At 46.2% G+C, this 21,756-nt stretch overlaps 1 protein-coding gene across 4 annotated transcripts in view; it reads right to left on the bottom strand.

Moving 5' to 3' along the window:
* The window catches only part of NKAIN2 (sodium/potassium transporting ATPase interacting 2), a 948,625-nt gene that overhangs the window by 581,636 nt on the left and 345,233 nt on the right, over positions 1-21,756 (bottom strand). For all 4 annotated transcript variants that reach the window (XR_008891337.1, XR_008891336.1, XM_056566470.1 and 1 more), the window contains exon 2: positions 19,836-19,973. Coding sequence is in view for 2 of the 4 variants with exons in the window: in XM_056566470.1 (XP_056422445.1) it covers positions 19,836-19,973 (138 nt within the window). In the remaining 2 variants the exon portion in view is untranslated. The remainder of the gene's footprint in view (positions 1-19,835; positions 19,974-21,756) is intronic.

Below are 21,756 nucleotides of genomic sequence, written 5' to 3'. Positions count from 1 at the left end.
TCTGAATAGGTTTGGCTGCTAGGTTTCCTTCTGGATCTTTTGTTTGTGAGTTTTTTTTTTTAGCTTTTCACCACATCTAAATAATTCAATAACTAAATTGTAGTCATGGCTCAGAATAGTGGTAAACGGCGTTTAGTGTGTGTGTGTCTGTGTGTGTTTATTACATTTTTTTAAGACAGTTTTTTCTCCCTAAATGTACTTACTTTTTTTTTGTTACTTCTTCTACAGATCCGTGTATCCTGTGGACTCCTTCGGATTCGGTGGACTACTTCGACGATCAGCGTTTTTCTTTGCTTGATGTTAATAAAAGGGTTAACGTGGGCTTGTGGGGGAGTGTTTTTTTGTAATAAATTTTTTTTAAACCTGTTTTTTTTTTTTTTTTACTTTACTGGACAGGCTTAGTAGTGGAAGCTGTCTTACAGACGAAGTCCATTACTAAGCCGGGCTTAGCGTTAGCCACAAAAACAGCTAGCGCTAACCCCCAATTATTACCCCGGTACCCAACGCCACAGGGGTGCCGGGAATAGCAGGTACCAACAGGCCCGGAGCGTCAAAAATGGCGCTCCTGGGCCTAGGCGGTAACAGGCTGCAGTTATTTAGGCTGGGGAGGGCCAGTAACAATGGTCCTTGCCCACCCTGGTAATATCAGGCTGTTACTGTTTGTTTGATATTTGGCTGAGAATAAAAATAGGGGGGGGGGCCCTATGTGTTTTTTTTTTAAATATTTAATTATTTATTTTAAAAAAAACGCATAGGGTCCCCCCTATTTTTATTCTCAGCCAAATACCAACCAAACAGTAACAGCCTGACGTTACCAGGGTGGGCGAGGACCATTGTTACTGGCCCTCCCCAGCCTAAATAATGCCAGCCTGTTACCGCCTAGGCCCAGGAGCGCCATTTTTGATGCTCCGGGCCTGTTGTTACTGGCTCTTCCCGGCACCCCTGTGGCATTGGGTACCGTGGTAATAATTGGGGGTTAGCGCTAGCTGTTTTTGTGGCTAACGCTAAGCCCAGCTTAGTAATGGACTACGTCTATAAGACAGCTTCCACTACTAAACTGTCAAGTAAAGTAAAGAAAAAATACAACAGGTTTTAAAGATTTTTTATTACAAAAAACACTCCCCCACAAGCCCTCGTTAACCATTTTATTAAAATCAAACAAAGAAAAATGCTGGTCATCGAAGCAGTCCACCTAATCCGAAGGAGTCCAGAGGATACACGGATCTGAAATGAGAAGAAAAAAAAAATGGGTTAGTACATTTATCATCACCTGCTCACACATCTCCCGCCCCGCACAACTACAACTGCCAGCATGCCCTTACAGTAAGGACATGCTGGGAGTTGTAGTTGTGTGGTGCAGGAGATGTGTGGGCAAGTGACAAGCTTGTCCCCTGCCCCCAGCTGCAGGACTACAACTCCCTGCATGCCCTTACAGTAAGGTGGGGCGGAGGCCGGGCACAGTGTTTCCCAACCTGGGAGTTGTAGTTTTGCAACATCTGGAGGCACCCTGGTTGGGAAACACTGTTTTAGGCCAGTGTTTCCCAACCAGGGTTCCAAATGCTGTCCAGGCATGCTGGGAGTTGTAATCTTGCAATATCTGGAGGCACCCTGATTGGGAAACACTGTTTTAGAGCTTGGGCAATTTACCGGCTTCCGTATGATCCAGCGCCGCACAACATTGACGCAATATACTGCCGTGCGACAGTGCCGCCCGACTATCTCCGTCACCGATCGTCGCTGGAGCCTCGGAAGGGTAAGTGAACGTCTTCGCCGGTCCCATTCAGCTGTTTAGTTTTGCAACAGCTGGAAGACTACAGTTTACAGACCACAAATCAGTGGTCTGCAAACTGTGGCCCTTCAGCTGTTGCAAAACTAAAACACCCAGCATGCCCTGACAGCCAAAGCCTTTGGCTGTCAGGGCAGGAGCCTGGGCTGACATTACAGTGCAGCCGCCCTGGCTCCTCATACTGCCTCCCCGCTACCCTCACTAATGGGGGCACTGATATCCCCCCCTTTGTCTCCCGCCCGCGCCGCTCAGCTCCCGCTGCTACAAGACCACAACTCCCAGCGTGTCCTCACTGTAAGGGCATGCTGGGACTTGTAGTCTTGCAACAGTTGGCAGACAGATGGGAGTTGTGTGGCGCTGGCAGGTGAGAGGGGGGGGAGATGTAAATCACTGCAGTGTCCCTGTAGCGAAGTGAGGGTAGCGGGGAGAAAGTATGTCGTAGCCCGGGCGGCAGTAGCTTTTCCTGCTCCATGTTGGAGCTGGAGTAAATTTAGTCAATTATTACGGCCGTTGTGACAGTTTATTGCGCAGATGCGACTGTCGCAGTTAATAAATACATGACCACTGCAAGTCAAAAATGAAAACTAGCGTAAATCAAGCTGGAAAAAAACATTTGACTTTCTAGCTCTTGCTAGAGAAAGTCGCACGAAAAATAGGGTAGGCGCAATTGCGACAATTTAGCGCCAAAAATATTCAGAAAAAAATGACTAAACCCCTTAGTAAATGCCCCTCTAGGAGACTATATTCAGACTCATATCGCTGGCTATAAAGCCTTATCTCTTTTTATCAGGCTGCTTCTCTAGACCAGTGTACCCTTGGTGACTTGCCTCCCATTATGTGACTTGCCTATCGTTATGATTTATGTCAGGTTTCCCGGCTAATATCAATTCCAGGAAAGCACCGACATAACATCATATATCCTTTTTTCATTGGATCATATTCCTATCAAGCAATTCTTTCATTATATCGGCTCACACCTTTATTGTTTATTTCACCCTCTAGGGGTAACAAGGCCCCTGAGTTTCCATAATAATCCCTGAGGAGCTGGCTGTGTTCTTTGGACAGTACAGTGAAATATGTTGGATTTGTAATCATATAAATGGATGCTCTTGTTGATCTGTAGGGAGAGACCCTCAGAGATTTTTGCACCTACCTATGTATACCCTGAATTTGATTATGTAATGATTATCTACTGTGTGATGCTATACTGACTTACAGACCAGATATACAGTACTAGTTACGTCCTTTCCAGTAATCGGAATTAATTCCATACGTTGCTGCATACTTGTCTGCTTTCTCCGGTACTGAGTGTTAGTTTGGTTATGATACTTTAGAGCACACCACTGTCACCAGTAACTAGGGTGAGTTAGGAGGTTCCTGTGCAGGCTTCTGTCACAAGGACATGAGTCCTGCTTATTTAATTTAGGGTGACAAGGGAAACACAGGGATTAGTTAGGACCCCCATCTATACAGTGCTACCACCCTATCACCATGGTTATTTTACTACTTGGATACCAGGTTTAGAAGCATATATTTGCATGTATGTCCTCTTAATGTCGCGTTACTCTTTTTTGTGCTTTGATTATCATTAGGGATGAGCGAATCGAATCTGCCGAATCTGAATTCCTTACAAATTTCATGAAAAATTTCATCTGTAACAAATCCAAATATCTCCACGATTCGATAAAACAAATCGCTTCATTAAACTCCATTTAATGAGGTCCAGGCTCCAGGGCATCTAAAATGGCGGCTCCACATGTGAGGATATGGGGCAAGGAACTCTGGGAAGGTGGGTAGGCAGTTCACCCTGAATCACATGCAGCCTATCAGCAGCCAGCCAGGCCTGTAATGTCACAGCCCTATATAATCAGCAGCCAACGCTGCAGCCAAATGTTTTAGTGTATGTGTGTTGCACAGAAAAACAGCTTTACAGCAACGATTCACCACAAGCCCAAATCACTGCAGAAAAGTACTGACACGGAAGGGAGAGAGTACACTTTTGGGTGTACTACACAGGGACTCTGAATTGCTGCACTGGGGATTGCAACAACTCTAAAGCTAATAGGGGCCAGTTAGGGTGAGCAGTGCACTAAAAGCCATAGTCACCTGCTTTTAGTGCCTAATACAGGTTGCGTAGCGGAGCGTATTGCCCTCTCATAAGGTGTACGATTTTTTTTTCCTGCCAAACTAATTTGGGCCTAGTTACTGTGAAAGGCCAGCCAAAGCTACACACTTGTTTTTTTAGTGGAGCATATTGTCCTAATCTCATAAGTGTAAACTGTATGTACACCTATGTGGTGTACATTTTTTTTTCCTGTTAAACTAATTTGGGCCTAGGTACTGTGAAAGACCAGCCAAAGCTACACACTCATCTTCGTAGCCTAATACAGTTTTAAGCGTAGTGGAGCGTATTGTCCTCCCCTCACAAGTGTAAACTGTACGTACAACTACGTGGTGTCCGATTTTGTTCCTGTTAAAGTCATAAGGGCCTAATTACTCTGAAAGACCAGCCAAAACTACACACATGTTTTTGTAACCAAATGCAGTTTTAAGCGTAATGGAGCATATAATCCTCCTCTCATAAGTGTAACATGTACACACTCAGCTGGTGTATAATTATGTCAGGCAGAGAAGTGCCAGGACGTGCACAGAAGAGTGGCAGAGACCATCAGGCAGAGGTCACAGAAGACTAGGGGCGAGTGGCAGCAGGAGTTGCAGTGAGAGGCCCGAGCTCCCGGTATCAGCTAGCGGTCGTGTCTCAACCAACAACCCATCTGCCGTCATTGATTGGTTAACTCGTCATCCACTTCATCACAAGTGACATCTGACACCCCCCCAGTCAACAGTCGGTGGGTTCCTCAGACACAACTCTCAGTTGGCATGACCCGGGAGCAGGCCCCGTCCTCCAATTGCCTCTGTCCCATGCTATTCCCTCCCCCACAGAAGTATCATATGCTGTGGGTTCAGCTCCACTATTTAGTGAGGACGATCTACTAGAGGACAGTGAGCAGCCAGTGCCCAGCCAAAAATTGGAGGAGACATCCGCCACTTCCTCCTCTAGATGGGCAAGTTGTAATGAGGAGAGTGGCGTGGGAGGTGATGTTGCGAGCGTTCAGGCTCCTGAAGCAGACACTGTTAATGAACCTGAGGAGGACATCAGTGATGTGCAGACACAAGTCGATGATGATGAAGCCGATCGCACTTGGGAGCTGGGTGCAGAAGGGACTTCATCATTACCAGGAGAAGAGGGTCGCAGGTTGCCTGTGAGGCAGCAGCTGAGCTAGCAAGGTGGTAGCATGGTTGGGAGTCAGCACGGTGGCAGAAGTGGGAAGTCTGGAGCTAAATGTGCCCGGGGTAGACCACCTGCTTTGCAGCAGACTACCTTCCAGGGAGGTAGTGGAACAGGGGTTCCTGGAGTCAGCGGCAGTAGCAGTCAATCAGAGCAGACTGTTGGGGGAGAAAATCAGCTACTCAGGGGTGTGGTAGTTTTTCTTCAAGCATCCGGAGGAGGTTAACATGGCCACATGCAAGATGGTGAAGGTGAAGCGTGGCCAGGGTCCCAGTGTTGGCACCACGGCCCTGCATCAACATATTCAGCATCACCATAAAGCGGCCTGGGAGAACCGTGGCTCCAATGAGGTGGTCTAGCCTGCTGCATCTACCCAGTGGTACACTGCTCCCTCTTTCAGCCAGCCAAGGCTCCACCACCTCAGCCCAAGGGAGCTGTCTGTCATACCCATCTTCTGTCGGTCCAGATGCTCCTGATCCTCTTATTTGAGTCAGTCATTCTGCCAGCAATCCATCAGCGAAGCCATGTCCAAGAGACAGCAGTGTGCGCCCATTCATCTAACGGTGCAGAAGCTGAATGTGCTCCTGTCCAAGTTGGTGGGGCTTCAGTCCTTCCCTTTTGAGCATGGAGGTGCGCTGAGAGGCAGGGGCTGGGACAGGCGGTAGCTGGCCTCGCGCCAGACCACCAGCTAAATTTCAAGATACAAGTACAAGCTATTTCAGCAATTTCATTGCAGCAATTATACACTTTTGGAGCTGGAATTACCGCAGCTGTTGGCACTATCCAACGGGTCCTCAATAGAGATGAGCAAATCAAATCGAACGAATGATATTTAAAAAAAATCTACTCCTCTCTATTCGTCGTCCTATATTACCTCTGGAAGTACCACAAGAGTCCAATGAAACAGTTTGGAGCAATAACAATGAACCATAACTGATTAAGTGAAATGTAAACATTCACAGTTTCACAGTGGGGGTGGGGTGGGGGGGGGGGGTGGTGGTGCTGAGAGGCAGGGGCTGGAACAGGTGGTAGCTCACCTCTTGGTGAACTGCCAGCTCGATGCTCACCAGAATGGGGCCTCAAAAATGATTTTAAAAAATAAATGGAAAATGTAAGTGAAATGAAATAAAAAAAATTTGAAATTCAAAAATCTCATTAATCACTTCAATTGTGACGCCATATGGTCTCCCAGCCCTGCCGCCACATCCAGATGCTCTGCGTCAGTGATTCTAATATCAACACCTGTAATCTGCATGTTATACTGAATAACAGTAATATTTCACTGACCCAGCACACTCCCTATGTGTGTTATGGCAAGGCAAAGTGTTCTACACCCCTATTGAGGCTCTCTGTAGCCCAGAAATAGCCATTTTTAATAGCGATTTGCCGCAAATAAATTCAGATGGAACCAAATTTTTTGGGAAAATTTGGCGAATAGGCCGAATCGATATTATAAAAAATTCGCTCATCTCTAATTATCATGATGTATCATGCTGTTTTATGGTCGTATGATTTATAATAAGGTGACTTCACAAGAAAGGTGGTATTCTCTTGATCTAACTCAATAAGGACACCTTTTCTTATTGGTCTTATAACACTTTTACATGTTACACCTATACGCTTCTTAAAATGTGAAAAAAAAATCCCCTATATTTTCTTGATGCAGGAGGCCAAAGTGTATGGCTATCCAGTACTCATCTCTTTCTTTCAAGAGTACAAAATGCCTGTCACTACGCAAGCAAAAAAGCATTTAGCTTGCCATCCTTACTGTTACGCCGAGCGCTCCGGGTCCCTGCTCCTCCCCGAAGCGCTCACGGCGTTTCTCTCCCTGCAGCGCCCCGGTCAGACCCGCTGACCGGGAGCGCTGCACTGACATGGCCTGCGGGTATGCGATTCGCATCGCGAGACGCGCCCGCCCGCGAATCGCACCCCAGGTCACTTACCTGTCCCGGTCCCCGGCTGTCATGCTCTGTCATGCTCTGGCGCCAGCGCTCTAAGATTTAAGGGGCCAGTGCACCAATGATGGTGCCTGGCCCAATCACCCTGATTAGCTTGCACCTGTTCCTTGCCCTACTTATACCTCACTTCCCCTGCACTCCCTTGCCGGATCTTGTTGCCTTGTGCCTTGAAAAAGCTTTACTGTGTTACCCATACTGTGTTCCAGACCTCCTGCTATTCCACCATTGACTACGAACCTTGCCGCCTGTCCCGACCTTCTGCTACGTCTGACCTTGCTCTTGTCTACTCCCTTGTACCGCGCTTATCTCAGCAGTCAGAGAGGTTGAGCCGTTGCCAGTGGATACGACCTGGTTGCTACCGCCGCTGCAAGACCATCCCGCTTTGCGGCGGGCTCTGGTGAATACCAGTAGCAACTTAGAACCGGTCCACTGACACGGTCCACGCCAATCCCTCTCTGGCACAGAGGATCCACCTCCAGCCTGCCGAATCGTGACAGTAGATCCGGCCATGGATCCCGCTGAGGTTCCCCTGCCAGTTGTCTCTGACCTCACCACGGTGGTCGCCCAGCAATCCCGACAGATCGCCCATCTAAGTCACCAGCTGTCGGAAGTGTCCACCACGGTACAGCAAATTCAGTCGCAGCTACAGCATCTGCAACAGCAGCTACCATCTCCTCCAACAGCTCCTGCACCTCCTCCGCAGCGAGTGGCCGCTCCTAACCTCCGCTTGTCCCTGCCGGACAAATTTGATGGGGACTCTAGACTCTGCCGTGGTTTTCTGTCACAATGTTCCCTTCATTTGGAGATGTTGTCGGACCAATTTCCTACAGAACGGTCGAAGGTGGCTTTCGTGGTCAGTCTCCTGTCTGGGAAGGCTTTGTCTTGGGCCACACCGCTCTGGGACTGTGATGACCCTGTCACCGCCTCTGTACACTCCTTCTTCTCTGAGGTTCGCAGTGTCTTCGAGGAACCAGCCCGAGCTTCTTTTGCCGAGACTGCCCTGCTGAACCTGGTCCAGGGTAATTCTTCAGTAGGCGAGTACGCCATCCGATTTCGTACTCTCGCTTCCGAATTATCTTGGAACAACGAGGCTCTCTGCGCGACCTTTAAAAAAGGCCTATCCAGTAACATCAAAGATGTGCTGGCCGCACGAGAGATTCCTGCCAACCTGCATGAACTTATCCATTTGGCCACCCGCATTGACATGCGTTTTTCGGAAAGACACCAGGAACTCCGCCAGGAAAAAGACCTTAATCCCTGGGCACCTCTCTCTCGGTATCCCTTGCAATCTACCCCTGTGCCTCCTGCCGAGGAGCCTATGCAAGTAGATCGGTCTCGCCTGACTATTGAAGAGAGGTCTCGCCGTAGGGATAAAAATCTATGTCTGTACTGCGCTAGTACCGAACATTTCTTGGTGAATTGCCCTATTCGTCCTCCACGTCTGGAAAATGCACACACGCAACCTGCTCATGTGGGCCTGGCGTCCCTGGGTACGGAGTCTGCTTCTCCATCTCTCTCTGTGCCCGTACGGATTTCTCCTTCTGCCAACTCCTCCTTCTCTGCTGTGGCCGTCTTGGACTCTGGTTCTTCTGGAAATTTTATTCTGGCCTCTTTGCTTGATACGTACTGCATCCCGGTGACCCGTCTCATCAAGCCGCTCTATATTTCTTCGGTCAACGGGGTCAAGCAGCACTGCACTGTGCGTTATCGCACAGTGCCCCTGCTTATGAACATTGGACCACATCTCGAGGAAATTGAATTTTTGGTTTTGCCCGGCTGTACCTCTGAAATCCTCCTCGGTCTGCCATGGCTCCAACACCATTCTCCCACCCTTGACTGGACCACCGGGGAGATCAAGAATTGGGGTCCTGCTTGCCGCAAAGAGTGCCTCACGTCTGCTCCCAGCCCCGTCTGTCGGTCCTCAGTGTCTCCTCCTGTGCCTGGTCTCCCCAAGGCCTGTCAGGACTGTGCCGTGCCCCCTCATAGTCCCCATCCTGGTGACACTCTGCCCCGTGCCAAGCCTCACCCTCTGCCCCCCCTCCCCATTTCCACTCCTTCTGACCGGTCTGCCATTCATGTTAAAACCCAGGACTTCACTGTCCCCCAGAGGGAGACTCTACAATCGCTCCCGATGTCCTCGTCCTCTGTGGAGCGACATCCCGACAAAAAGAGGGGGAGACCTAAGGGGGGGGTACTGTTACGCCGAGCGCTCCGGGTCCCTGCTCCTCCCCGAAGCGCTCGCGGCATTTCTCTCCCTGCAGCGCCCCGGTCAGACCCGCTGACCGGGAGCGCTGCACTGACATGGCCTGCGGGGATGCGATTCGCATCGCGGGACGCGCCCGCCCGCGAATCGCACCCCAGGTCACTTACCTGTCCCGGTCCCCGGCTGTCATGCTCTGGCGCGCGGATCCGCTTTCTAGGGCGCGCGCGCGCCAGCGCTCTAGATTTAAAGGGCCAGTGCACCAATGATGGTGCCTGGCCCAATCACCCTGATTAGCTTGCACCTGTTCCTTGCCCTACTTATACCTCACTTCCCCTGCACTCCCTTGCCGGATCTTGTTGCCTTGTGCCTTGAGAAAGCTTTACTGTGTTACCCATACTGTGTTCCAGACCTCCTGCTATTCCACCATTGACTACGAACCTTGCCGCCTGTCCCGACCTTCTGCTATGTCTGACCTTGCTCTTGTCTACTCCCTTGTACCGCGCTTATCTCAGCAGTCAGAGAGGTTGAGCCGTTGCCAGTGGATACGACCTGGTTGCTACCGCCGCTGCAAGACCATCCCGCTTTGCGGTGGGCTCTGGTGAATACCAGTAGCAACTTAGAACCGGTCCACTGACACGGTCCACGCCAATCCCTCTCTGGCACAGAGGATCCACCTCCAGCCTGCCGAATCGTGACACTTACTAGCTTTTTGAGAGACTGGCTTGTCCCACCTCTGTCCCATACTTCAAAGAGCGGTCATCATGGTCCTCGTCGTCATTATAGTCATTCCTTTGTGTAGGTTCCTCGTCCCCTAGCCCTTCAACAGATTCCACGTCCTCCTCCTTAAAGGGGTACTCCCGTGGAAAACTTTTTTTTTTTTAAATCAACTGGTGCCAGAAAGTTGAACGGATTTGTAAATTACTTCTATAAAAAATCTTAATCCTTCCAGTATTTTTTAGGGGCTGTATACTAAAGAGAAATCCAAAAAGAAATGCATTTCCTGTGATGTCCTGACCACAGTGCTCTCTGCTGACCTCTGCTGTCCATTTTAGGAACTGTCCAGAGAAGAAGAAAATCCCCATAGCAAACATATGCTTCTCTGAACAGTTCCTAAAATGGACAGCAGAGGTCAGTAGAGAGCACTGTGGTCAGGACATCACAGGAAATGCATTTATTTTTGGATTTCTCTTTAGTATACAGCCCCTAAAAAGTACTGGAAGGATTAAGATTTTTTTAATAGAAGTGATTTACAAATCTGTTTAACTTTCTGGCACCAGTTGATTTAAAAAAAAAAGTTTTCCACGGGAGTAACCCTTTAAGTCCTACTTCCTCATCCTCCACGTACATAATGCTGCAAGCCAGAACTATTCCTCCTACGTCAATCACCACCGTTAGCGTTTGCTCCAGAAGGAATATCAGCAACATAACATCACTAATTCCACTATTTTCCTTGCTGACAGATCTTGTTGCCTCTTTGAAAGGCCTGAGCACATGACAGGTTCCCTGTTTAGCTGCCAGTGTCTAGCTTTGCCTGCCTTTTTGAAAAAGTTTAAAATTATATTCTTTTTGTGTAATATCTTGCAAAACATATTTTATATGCACATTATCCTACATTTAATCTGTTTTTTGAAACTTATTTGCATTACTGCTAATGGTAGCAATTGTTGTTACGCTGACACTGTTTTCCATTAGCTTCCCATCTGATAGCATGTTTCAGTGTGTCCTTGATAAGCTGCATTTAGCATTATTTTAAATACATAAGCCTTACAAGTGCCATATTAAATAAATATGTTTATAGTTAGAGATGAGCAAATCAAAGCTGATGAACCCGAGTTTGTTACGAATTTCAGGAAATATTTGATTTGCGACGAATGCGAATATCGCCGCAATTCTATTGTACAAATTGCTTTATTAAACTCCATTTACTGTGGTGCAGGCTCCTGAGCATCTAAAATGGTGGATCCATATGTCAGTACATGGGGCAAGGAATGCTGGGAAGTAGGTGGGATGACCCTGAATCACATGCAGGATGGAGCATATCAGCAGCCAGTCACCCCTGTGATATCACAGCCCTATATAATCGGCAGCCATAATTCCAGCTCCTCACTTAATTACAATACACTGCAGAAGGATCATAGGATGCAGAGCCTGTGTGTGTTACAGCAGAGAAAAGTGCAGTCCAGCAGCGTTTAACATCCTCCTAGTCACATCACTGATAGGGATTTTACTGCAGCTGCAGGCATTAAAGGGGTTATCCAGGAAACAACATTTTTTTATATATCAACTGGCTCCAGAAAGTCAAGCAGATTTGTAAATTACTTCTATTAAAAAATCTTAATCCTTTCAGTATTTATGAGCTGCTGAAGTTGAGTTGTTCTTTTCTGTCTAAGTGCTCTCTGATGACACCTGTCTCGGGATCCACCCAGTTTGGAAGCAAATCCCCATAGCAAACCTCTTCTACTCTGTGCAGTTCCCGAGACAAGCAGAGATGTCAGCTCTGAGAGCACTGTTGCCAGACAGAAAACAACAACTCAACTTCAGCAGCTGATAATTATTGAAGTTTTTTTCCTGGAATACTTCTTTAAGTTCCCAGTCACTTTCTTCAGCATTGTATTACAGAGAGGGACAGATAGCTGTGTGTTGCCTCATACATTTCAACAAGCTGCCTCAACTTCATAAACCTTAGCAGAGGAAGCAGGAATAATTTTTTCAGTGCAATTCTGTGTCTTTGTTCCACCAAAAATCATCTACTGTTTATACTAGTATGTAGACGGTATAATACCCAACAGTCCATTCCTAATAGTCTTTAACAGAATGCAATTTTGTGTTTAGTACACAGCTTTTTTTGGCTGCAGCCCTTTAGTGTACTGCTGGTGTTTTACAAATATATATTTTTGTTAGGGTATTGTAGCGCATTTTTCTGCCCTCATAAGTGCATACCGCATACGTACATCTAAGTTGTGTACTATTTTGTACCTGTTAATCTGTCAAGGGCCTACATACTGTGAAAGGACAGACAAAAGTCATCACCGGCTGTTGTTTTAAAAAAAATTTAGTTTTTAGGCGTACCATAGCACATTTTCCGGCCCTCATCAGTGCATACCGCATACATACATCTAAGTAGTGTACTATTTTGTACCTGTTAATCTGTCAAGGGCCTACATACTGTGAAAGGACAGACAAGAGTAATCACCGGCTGGTGTTTTACAAAAATACAGAGTTTTTAGGCATACTGTAGCGCATTTTTCTGCCCTCATCAGTGCATACCACATACATACATCTATGTAGTGTACTATTTTTCACCTGTTAATCTGTCAAGGGCATACATACTGTGAAAGTCCAGGCAAAAGTACTCACCGGCTGGTGTTGTACTCAGATACTTTTTTAAGTGTGCTTTAGAGCATTTTTCTGCCCTCATCAGTACATACCACATACCTACATCTAAATAGTATACTATTTTGTACCTTTTAATCTGTCAAGGGACTAGATACTGTGAAAGGCCAGCCAAAAGTGACTCCCTGCTGCTGTTCTAGACAAATACTGTTTTAAGCGTAGTGAAGCGTATTGTACTCCCCTCTAAATCCTTCAGTCAGAGGTCGCAGCAGACTAGGGACAAGTGGCAACAGGAGTCACAGCGAGAGGCCTAAGCTCCCGTTATCAGCTAGCGGTGGTGTCTCGACCAGTAACCCATCGGCCGTCATCGATTGGTTAAACAGGTCATGCACTTCATCACAGTGGCATCTGACACCCCCAGTCAACAGTCGGTGGGTTCCTCAACCCTCAGTTGGCATGGCCCGGGAGCAGTCCCTGTCCTCCCATTGCCTCTGTCCAATGCTGTTCCCTCCCCTACAGAAGTATCTTTTGCTGTGGGTTCAATTCACTGAGGACAATCTAATAGAGGACAGTCAGCAGCTACTGCCCAGCCAAGAAGTGGAGGAGACATCCGCCGCTTCCTCCGCTAGGCAGGCAAGTAGTGATGAGGAGAGTAACATGGGAGGCGGTGTTGCCAGAGGGTCCTGAAGCAGACACTGTTGAGAAACCTGAGGAGGACATCAGTGACGTGCAGACACTTGTTGATGATGAAGCCGATCGCAATTGGGAGCCATGTGCAGAAGGGGCTTCATCATCATCAGGAGAAGAGAGTTGCAGGTTGCCTGTGAGGCAGCAGCTGAGCCAGCAAGGTGGTAGCATGGAAGGCAGTCAGTATGGTGGCAGAAGTGGAAATTCTGGAGACAAGCATGCCTGGGGGAGACCACCTGCTTCACTGCAGCCTACCTTCCCGGGAGGGATTGGAACAGGGGTTTCTGGAGACGGCGTCAGTAGCAGTCAATTAGTGCGGACTGTTAGTGGGAAAATCAGTTACTCTGCGGTGTGGCAGTTTTTCATCAAGCATCCAGAGGAGGTAGCCACATGCAAGATATGTCGGCAGAAGGTGAAGCGTGGCCAGGGTCCCAATGTTGGCACCACGGCCCTGCATCAACATGTGCTTTGCCACCATAAAGCGGCCTGGGACAACCATGGCTCCAATGTAGTGGTCCAGCCTGATGCATCACCCAGTGGCCAGCCGCTCCCTCTTTTAGCCAGCCAAGGCTCCACCACCTCAGGAGAAGGGAGCTGTGTGTCATACCTTCCTTCTGTCGCTCTCGATGCTCCTGCTCCTCCTACTTTTAGTCAGCCATTCTGCCAACAGTCCATTGGTGAAGCCATGTCCAAGAGACAATACTATGCACCCACTCATCCAACGGCGCAGAAGCTGAATGTGCTGCGGTCCAAGTTGCTGGTGCTGCAGTCCCTCCCTTTTCAAGTGGTGGACTCCGCACCTTTCAGAGAACTGATGGCTTGTGCCGAGTCCAAGTGAAGAGTGCCAAGCCGTCATTTCTTTGCGAAGAAGGAAGTACCAGCCCTGCACAATTTTATGGAAGAGAAGGTGGTCCAGTCCATGAGCCTGTCGGTGTGTACCAAAGTGCACGGCAGCGCCGACGTCTGGAGCTGTAACTACGGTGAGGGACAATGCATGTCCTTTATGGCTCACTGGGTGAATGTGGTTCCTGTACAGCCACAACCCCAACTTGGACAACACACTCTCAGCCTGTTGGTCCTGTGACAGTGTGCGACTCCGCCTCCTCTTCCTCCACCGTGTCCTCAGCCTTCACTGCCCAGACAATTCTCAGTGACCCTTCAGCATACCATGTGTGCAGGGCACGGCGGTGTCACGCTGTTCTTCACATGATTTGCCTTGGCGAAAAGAGTCACACAGGGGAGGAACTGCTAAAAGTCATTCGTAAAGAAATCGGAGCAAGGCTTACTCCATGAAAACTGAAAATGGGAACCATGGTGACTGACAACAGGAAGAACATCTTACATGTGCTGCGACTGGGAAGGCTCAGCCATGTACCCTGCATGGCACACGTGTTCAATCTGGTTGCGAAGCAGTTCCTGAAGTGTTACCCCCATTTGCAAGACATCCTAACAATAGGAAGGAATCTTTGCATGCACTTCAGCCACTCATACACTGCAAAGCACACCCTCCTTCAGCTGCAGCGTCAGAACAGTATCCCACAACATTTGTGACGTTGCCACACGTTCGAATTCCCCCCTCCATATGTTGGACCGACTGTATGAACAGAGAAAAGCCATCACTCATTTCTTGATGATCCAAGCGGATAGGGGTATTACACTGTGTAACTTCAATGTGAACCAGTGGCAGCTGGGATTATGGGATGAACAACGTAACTCCACTGCTTAATTTCTTACAACACTTGTTGGAAACGATGACTGGTCAGGGCATTGGAGACGTGGCGCTTACATCTCACGGCCACATGAGCTCTGTGGGGGCTGAACTGGGGGAGGAGGAGGAGGGGCACAGTGGAGCAGAGTTTAGGTCTCGCCAATTGGGCATTTTTTCTAGTAATCTGACAGTAGAGGAGGAGCAGCCAGAGGAGCTAGAGGGTTATGGGGAAGCCGAGACAGATGACCCAGATACACTGTGGCAGTATGCAGTGGAGATGGAGGCATGGAGTCCCTCTGAGTCACTTGCACAAATGGCACGATGCATGCTCACCTGCTTGAGTAGTGGGATTACTTCTGGATCTTCACCTTATTGGAACCTCGCTACAGCCACAAAATAGGGGCTTTTTTACACCCATTGAGAGGGAGGACAAAATGACCTACTATAGAGGCATCCTATGTAGTCAGTTGGCCGATGCCTATCAGCGCCATTGTCCATCCTCTCGCAGGTCTGAAATGGGGGGCCCCCTGTGCTCACCTTCCACTGCCATGACTGCTGGGGAGGGGTGGGGTGGCAGGAACAGTACCAGCTCCTGAGTCTACAGTTGCTGAATAGTAGCTTTCTTCACCCACATAGTAAAGCAACTCATCAACATCAGGTAGACCTGGAGCAGGACCTGAACCAGCAGATGGTGGCTTACCTTGACATGCCCATGCCAACACACCCTGAAAATCCGCTGGACTTCTGGGCAGCCAAACTTGCTTTATTGCCACAACTAGCAGAGTTTTCCCTGGAAAAGCTGTCCTGCCCGGCCAGTAGTGTGCCATCAGAGCGGGTGTTTAGTGCAGCGGGGGCCATAGTCACCTCAAGGAGAACTTGTCTGTCCACGAAAAATGTGGAGAGACTGAACTATGTGAAGATGAATCAGCCATGGATCAGCCAGGATTTCTACCCACCAATGCCTGATGCATGAGAGCATATTGACCATGGTGCCACACCAACACCTCACAAATATGGATAGTGCCAAACAGATTTAAGGCGCTACTCCCCAGTTACAAACATTCCTCCGCATCAGACCTTTTTTCACCCACCTTCGTCACCGGGTACTGGTATTGCCACCCACTGCACCTCTCTGTCACCGGGTAACTTTCAGGACTCCTGATGCTGCTGTTGCCACCTCAAGGCTGTCTCATTCAGCCACTATATGGTCTCTTCTCATGCTTCAGCCAACTCCGGGCTGTGTCATTTAGCCACTATATGGTCTCCTCATGCTTCAGCCACCTCCAGGCTGTGCCATTCATCCAATATATGGTTTACTGATACTTCAGCCAGCTCCAGTCTGTCATTCAGCAACTAGATGGTTTAGTGATGCTGCTTGGCCTAGGACATTACCTATACATATTTATGGTAGCACTAGGTACCATACATCTTCAATGGAAATGTCAAAATTCATCTTTTATTCTTAGAGATTATGAGGCCCTATTGTCTCCTCATCTGCTGCCAACTTCAGGCTGTGCCATTCAGACACTATATGGTCTCCCCATGCTGCCACAAACTCCAGGCAGTCATTCAGCCACTATATGGTCTCCTCATTCTGATGCCACCTCCAGGCTGTCTCATTCGGCCACTATGTGGTCTCTTCTCATGTTCAGCCTACTCCAGGCTGTGCCATTCAGCCACTATATGGTCTCCTCCTACTGATGCCACATTCAGGCTCTGTCATTGTGCTGCCATGTGACTTGTGACTCCTTTTTAGATTTGGTCCTTTGTACCCACACGCCAGGGCTCGGGACATTGAAACTTGGGAGAATTTTATATTGTCCAACAGAATTTTCCCGACATGTGCAAAACATTGATAAACATGTGTGAGAAAAAAATAGTTTGGGAAAAAAAATAACACTCAGAAAATAACCCGTCACTCTTAGTAAATCAGGGCTAATGTGTGTGTGTGTGTATGTTACAGCATTACATCTAAATGGCTAAAGATATTAACATGAAACTTGGCACACATGTTACTTATAGGTCAACAACACACATAGGATAGGTAATTTAAAGGGGTATTCCAGGAAAAAACTTTTTTGTTATATCAACTGGCTCCAGAAAGTTAAACAGATTTGTAAATTACTTCTATTAAAAAATCTTAATCTTTTTAATAATTATCAGCTGCTGAAGTTGAGTTGTTTTCTGTCTGACAACAGTGCTCTCTGCTGACATCTCTGATTGTCTCGGGAATTGCACAGAGTAGAAGAGGTTTGCTATGGGGATTTGCTTCTAAACTGGGGGGTTCCCAAGACAGATGTCATCAGAGAGCACTTAGACAGAAAAGAACAACTCAACTTCAGCAGCTCATAAGTACTGAAAGGATTAAGATTTTTTAATAGAAGTAATTTACAAATCTGTAGAAATATATATATTAGGGCTCAGGGTTTGAGACAACTGGACAGGTTGTGTTTAAAGTAATATTTCAATTTATTGATTGTATATAATGTGACAATTGAATATTAGATAAAATGTAAATAGCAGCAACTGCGTCTCACAGGGCCCTTGTGTAGGCGCAGCACCAACTATTAAGAACTATAGCATATGTATAGTACAGTATATAAAATATAAAAATATACTTGTAAAAAATTATAAAAGATATAAAATAAGAATATAGAGACCACCATAAAAATATCGGACTGCTATTGACTTAAGCAGGGCAAATAAACTGGTGGTCTCAATAGGTATTGAGGGAACGCTGGACGCGTTTCAGGACCGTCTCAGTCCTTTCTTCAGCAGCAAAGAATACTTATTCTTTGCTGCTGAAGAAAGGACTGAGACAGTCCTGAAACGCGTCCAGCGTCCCCTCAATACCTATTGAGACCACCAGTATATTTGCCCTGCTTAAGTCAATAGCAGTCCGATACCGGACAATAAACTGTCAATCACCCGACACCCGGTGAAGGAGACATCCGCGCCTCGCTGCCACGAGGACGCCACCGGCACATGTACGTGCGCATCCGCAGAACCGCTGCGACAACACCACCCGCAACCCACCATCTACCAACATCACCACTATGGGAGACGGCCGAGTCTCCGGTGATGCTGCCGCTTACCAAGACAGCTACTCAGTGCTAATACACTGCAGGATTACACAGCGCATCAGGAGGAGATCGCAGCATCCCCGTGAAGTTCAGCGCATCAGTGTTCGGGAGCGGTGAGATACAAAGTATCATACAAATATGCATGCATATTAACAGTGACTGCACACTAGCTGTTCATGTTGAATATTGTCTACAAATATCAAGTTTATCTTCTACTTAAACGTTGAAGTGCTTAAATAGCCGGACTCATCAGAACGGTTGCTACGGGTTACTAACCTTATGGTTGCCATTGGTTACCACAATACCAGAATCGGTCTATATGAGCAGGACTTTTTTATGAGAGGAGATTATTTACCATAGAGGATGGACTAAGACTCTCCCACCCAGATCCCTCTCTATATATATTTTTATGGTGGTCTCTATATTCTTATTTTATATCTTTTATAATTTTTTACAAGTATATTTTTATATTTTATATACTGTACTATACATATGCTATAGTTCTTAATAGTTTGTGCTGCGCCTACACAAGGGCCCTGTGAGATGCAGTTGCTGCTATTTACATTTTATCTAATATTCAATTGTCACATTATATACAATCAATAAATTGAAATATTACTTTAAACACAACCTGTCCAGTTGTCTCAAACCCTGAGCCCTAATATATATATTTCTACAGACAAACTACAATCTGACACCTTGGGTATAAGTGTCTAATTAGGTAGCCCGGGTTTATTTGGTGGGTAGTCAGACAAGAGCCTCTCCAACTCTTCTATATAATTTACAAATCTGTTTAACTTTCTGGAGCCAGTTGATATATATAAAAAAAAAGTTTTTTCCTGAATAACCCTTTTAACCCTTACTCACCCCCATTTGCCAGGGTTGGGGTTTTTGTTTAAAGTCCCATACAAGTCTATGGGAAATATATGTTACTGCATAACTTCCAAATGGCTGGAGATATTTTCATAATACTTGGTCCCATGTTACTTACATGTCAAATAAAAATATATGATAGTTAAATTAACCCTTACCTAGACCCTTATATAAAATATGTTTTTTTGTTTCAAGTCCCATGCAAGTATATGGGACTTCCAGTACCTTACCCCACAAGCTCCGCTCTGCATCTCTTGGTGAATGTGTCAGTTCGGCTTGCAAGCCACACCCCATCTCGTAAAAGGCAAACACACTGTTTAAGCCCCACCCCTCTTATTAGCTACCTTATTTGTGCATTGGTCTGGCTTGCAAATCATACAAAGCCATGTCCCCTTCTATTTTCAGCTTACAATATCTTCATCACAAATCAGTCCCACCTGAGGACAGGATATAAGGACAGCATATGAGGTCGAGATATGAGGACGGGATATGCGGACGGGATATAGGGTTGGCATATGACAACAATATATGAGGATGGCATATGAAGTCAAAAGCTTCCTCCTTTGTTGATTTTCCTCCCCAACAAGAATTTGGAAGGAAAAATCGGGCAACGCCGGGTACTCAGCTAGTGTATATATATATATATATATATATATATATATATATATATATATATATATATATATATATATGGCACTCCATCACTTTAGTTTTCCTGCTCCCATGACAGAAAAGAAAAATTTAATTCATGACGCAAGTTTAAACTTTTTAAAAAAGTGACAGCATTTTATTTTATAAGTAGTTCCTGAGAACTTGTTAAATGTTGGCATGTTGTTATAGTCATTGTAATCTAACATAAGCAAAAAAAGTGCAGTTAAATTCTAACAGCTGAATTAAAAATGTACACATACTTACTCCAGTAATATAACGCGTCCTACACTGAATGGTTCCAAATAATCCAAGTATAACAATAATGATATGTATAAAATTTGCCAATATAGGTGCCCACTGGTAGCCAAGGAAGTCAAATATTTGTCTCTCCAGAATGCAGGCCTATAAAAAAAAACAGATAATGTTTAAGCATATTCATGATACATAATCACCAATGGTCCCAAATGACACACAATAAATCGGCTCCATAACTGTTTCATTTTACCCCTAAAGCTGTTATGCTTCTACCCCAGTGGGCTTACTCGAGCCCCCTTAAGGGGAACTCCAGTGGAAAACATTTTCTTTTCCATATCAACTGGTGTCAGAAAGTAAAACAGCTTTGTTAATGTGAATATTCCACAAAAAGTTATTTTCTTTTTGAAATTTTTTTTCTGTCTGACCACAGTGCTCTCTGCTGACAACTCTGTCCATGTCAGGAACTGTCCAGAGCAGGAGCAAATCCCCATAGCAAACCTCTCCTGCTCTGGACTGTTCCTGACATGGACAGAGGTGTCAGCAGAGAGCACTGTGGTCAGAGAGAAAAGAAATTCAAAAAGAAAATAAATTCCTGTGGAGCATACAGCAGCTGAAAAGTACTGGAAGAATTAAGAAGCTGAAAAGTACTGGAAGAATTAAGATTTTTTAAGTTCTTTAAAAAAAAAAAATCCCTCCCTTTAAGTAAGGAGTGAAAAAGCAGCATGGGTTGAGGGGACATACTTAACAGACTCTCTAGAAAGATGCTTTATAACTGTCGACATGTGACATTATTATGGTGAAACTTAGCAGATATATTAGACTGTAAGTGCATGTATACTGGGGACTTGTTGCGATTCAAGGGTGGTCTGGTCTGGATACAAATTTTCAGAAGAGAATTTTACATCTCAGATAACAATATAAATTGTAACTAGATCAATACCATTTTCCATTTCCTGCACCTATAAGCAGTGAGGCAAAAAAGTATTTAGTCAGCCACCAACTGTGCAAGTTCTCCCACTTAAAAAGTTGAGAAAGGCCTGTAATTTTCATCATAGGTATACCTTAACTAGGAGAGTCAAAAAAAATTCCATAAAATCACATTGTCTGATTTTTTAAACAATTTATTTGCAAATTATAGTGGAAAATAAGTTCATAACAAAAGTTCATCTCAATACTTTGTTATATATCTTTTGTTGGCAATGACAGAGGTCAAATGTTTTGTGTAAGTCTTCACAAGGTTTTCACACACTGTAGCTGGTATTGTGGCCCATTCCTCCATGCACATCTCCTCTAGAACAGTGAGGTTTTGGGGCTGTCGCTGGGCAACACAGACTTTCAACTCCCCCCAAAGGTTTTCTATGGGGTTGAGATCTGGAGACTGGCTAGGCCACTCCAGGACCTTGAAATGCTTCTTACCAAGCCACCCCTTCATTGCCCGGGTGGTGTGTTTGGGATCATTGTCATGCTAAAAGACCCAGACACGTTTCATCTTCAATGCCCTTGCTAATGGAAGGAGGTTTTCACTCAAGATCTCACGATACATGGCCCCATTCATTCTGTTTCCACCCCCCATGCTTCACAGTAGGTATGGTGTTCTTTGGATGCAACTCAGCATTCTTTCTCCTCCAAACACGACGAGTTAAGTTTTTACCAAAAAGTTCTACTTTGGGTTCATATGTCCATATGACTTTCTCCCAATCCTCTTCTGGATCATCCAAATGCTCTCTAGCAAACTTCAGATAGGCCCGGACATGTACTGACTTTAGCAGGGGGACACGTCTGGCACTGCATGATTTAAGTCCCTGGCGACATAGTGTGTTACTGATGGTAGCCTTTGTTACTATGGTCCCAGCTCTCTGCAGGTCATTCAGAAGGTACCCCCGTGTGGTTTTTGCTCACCGTTCTTGGGATCATTTTGACACCACATGGT

The sequence above is a fragment of the Hyla sarda genome, chromosome 3 (genome assembly GCF_029499605.1).
Source record: "Hyla sarda isolate aHylSar1 chromosome 3, aHylSar1.hap1, whole genome shotgun sequence".
NCBI lineage: Eukaryota > Metazoa > Chordata > Amphibia > Anura > Hylidae > Hyla > Hyla sarda.
This window is presented reverse-complemented; position numbering and strand designations above follow the sequence as displayed.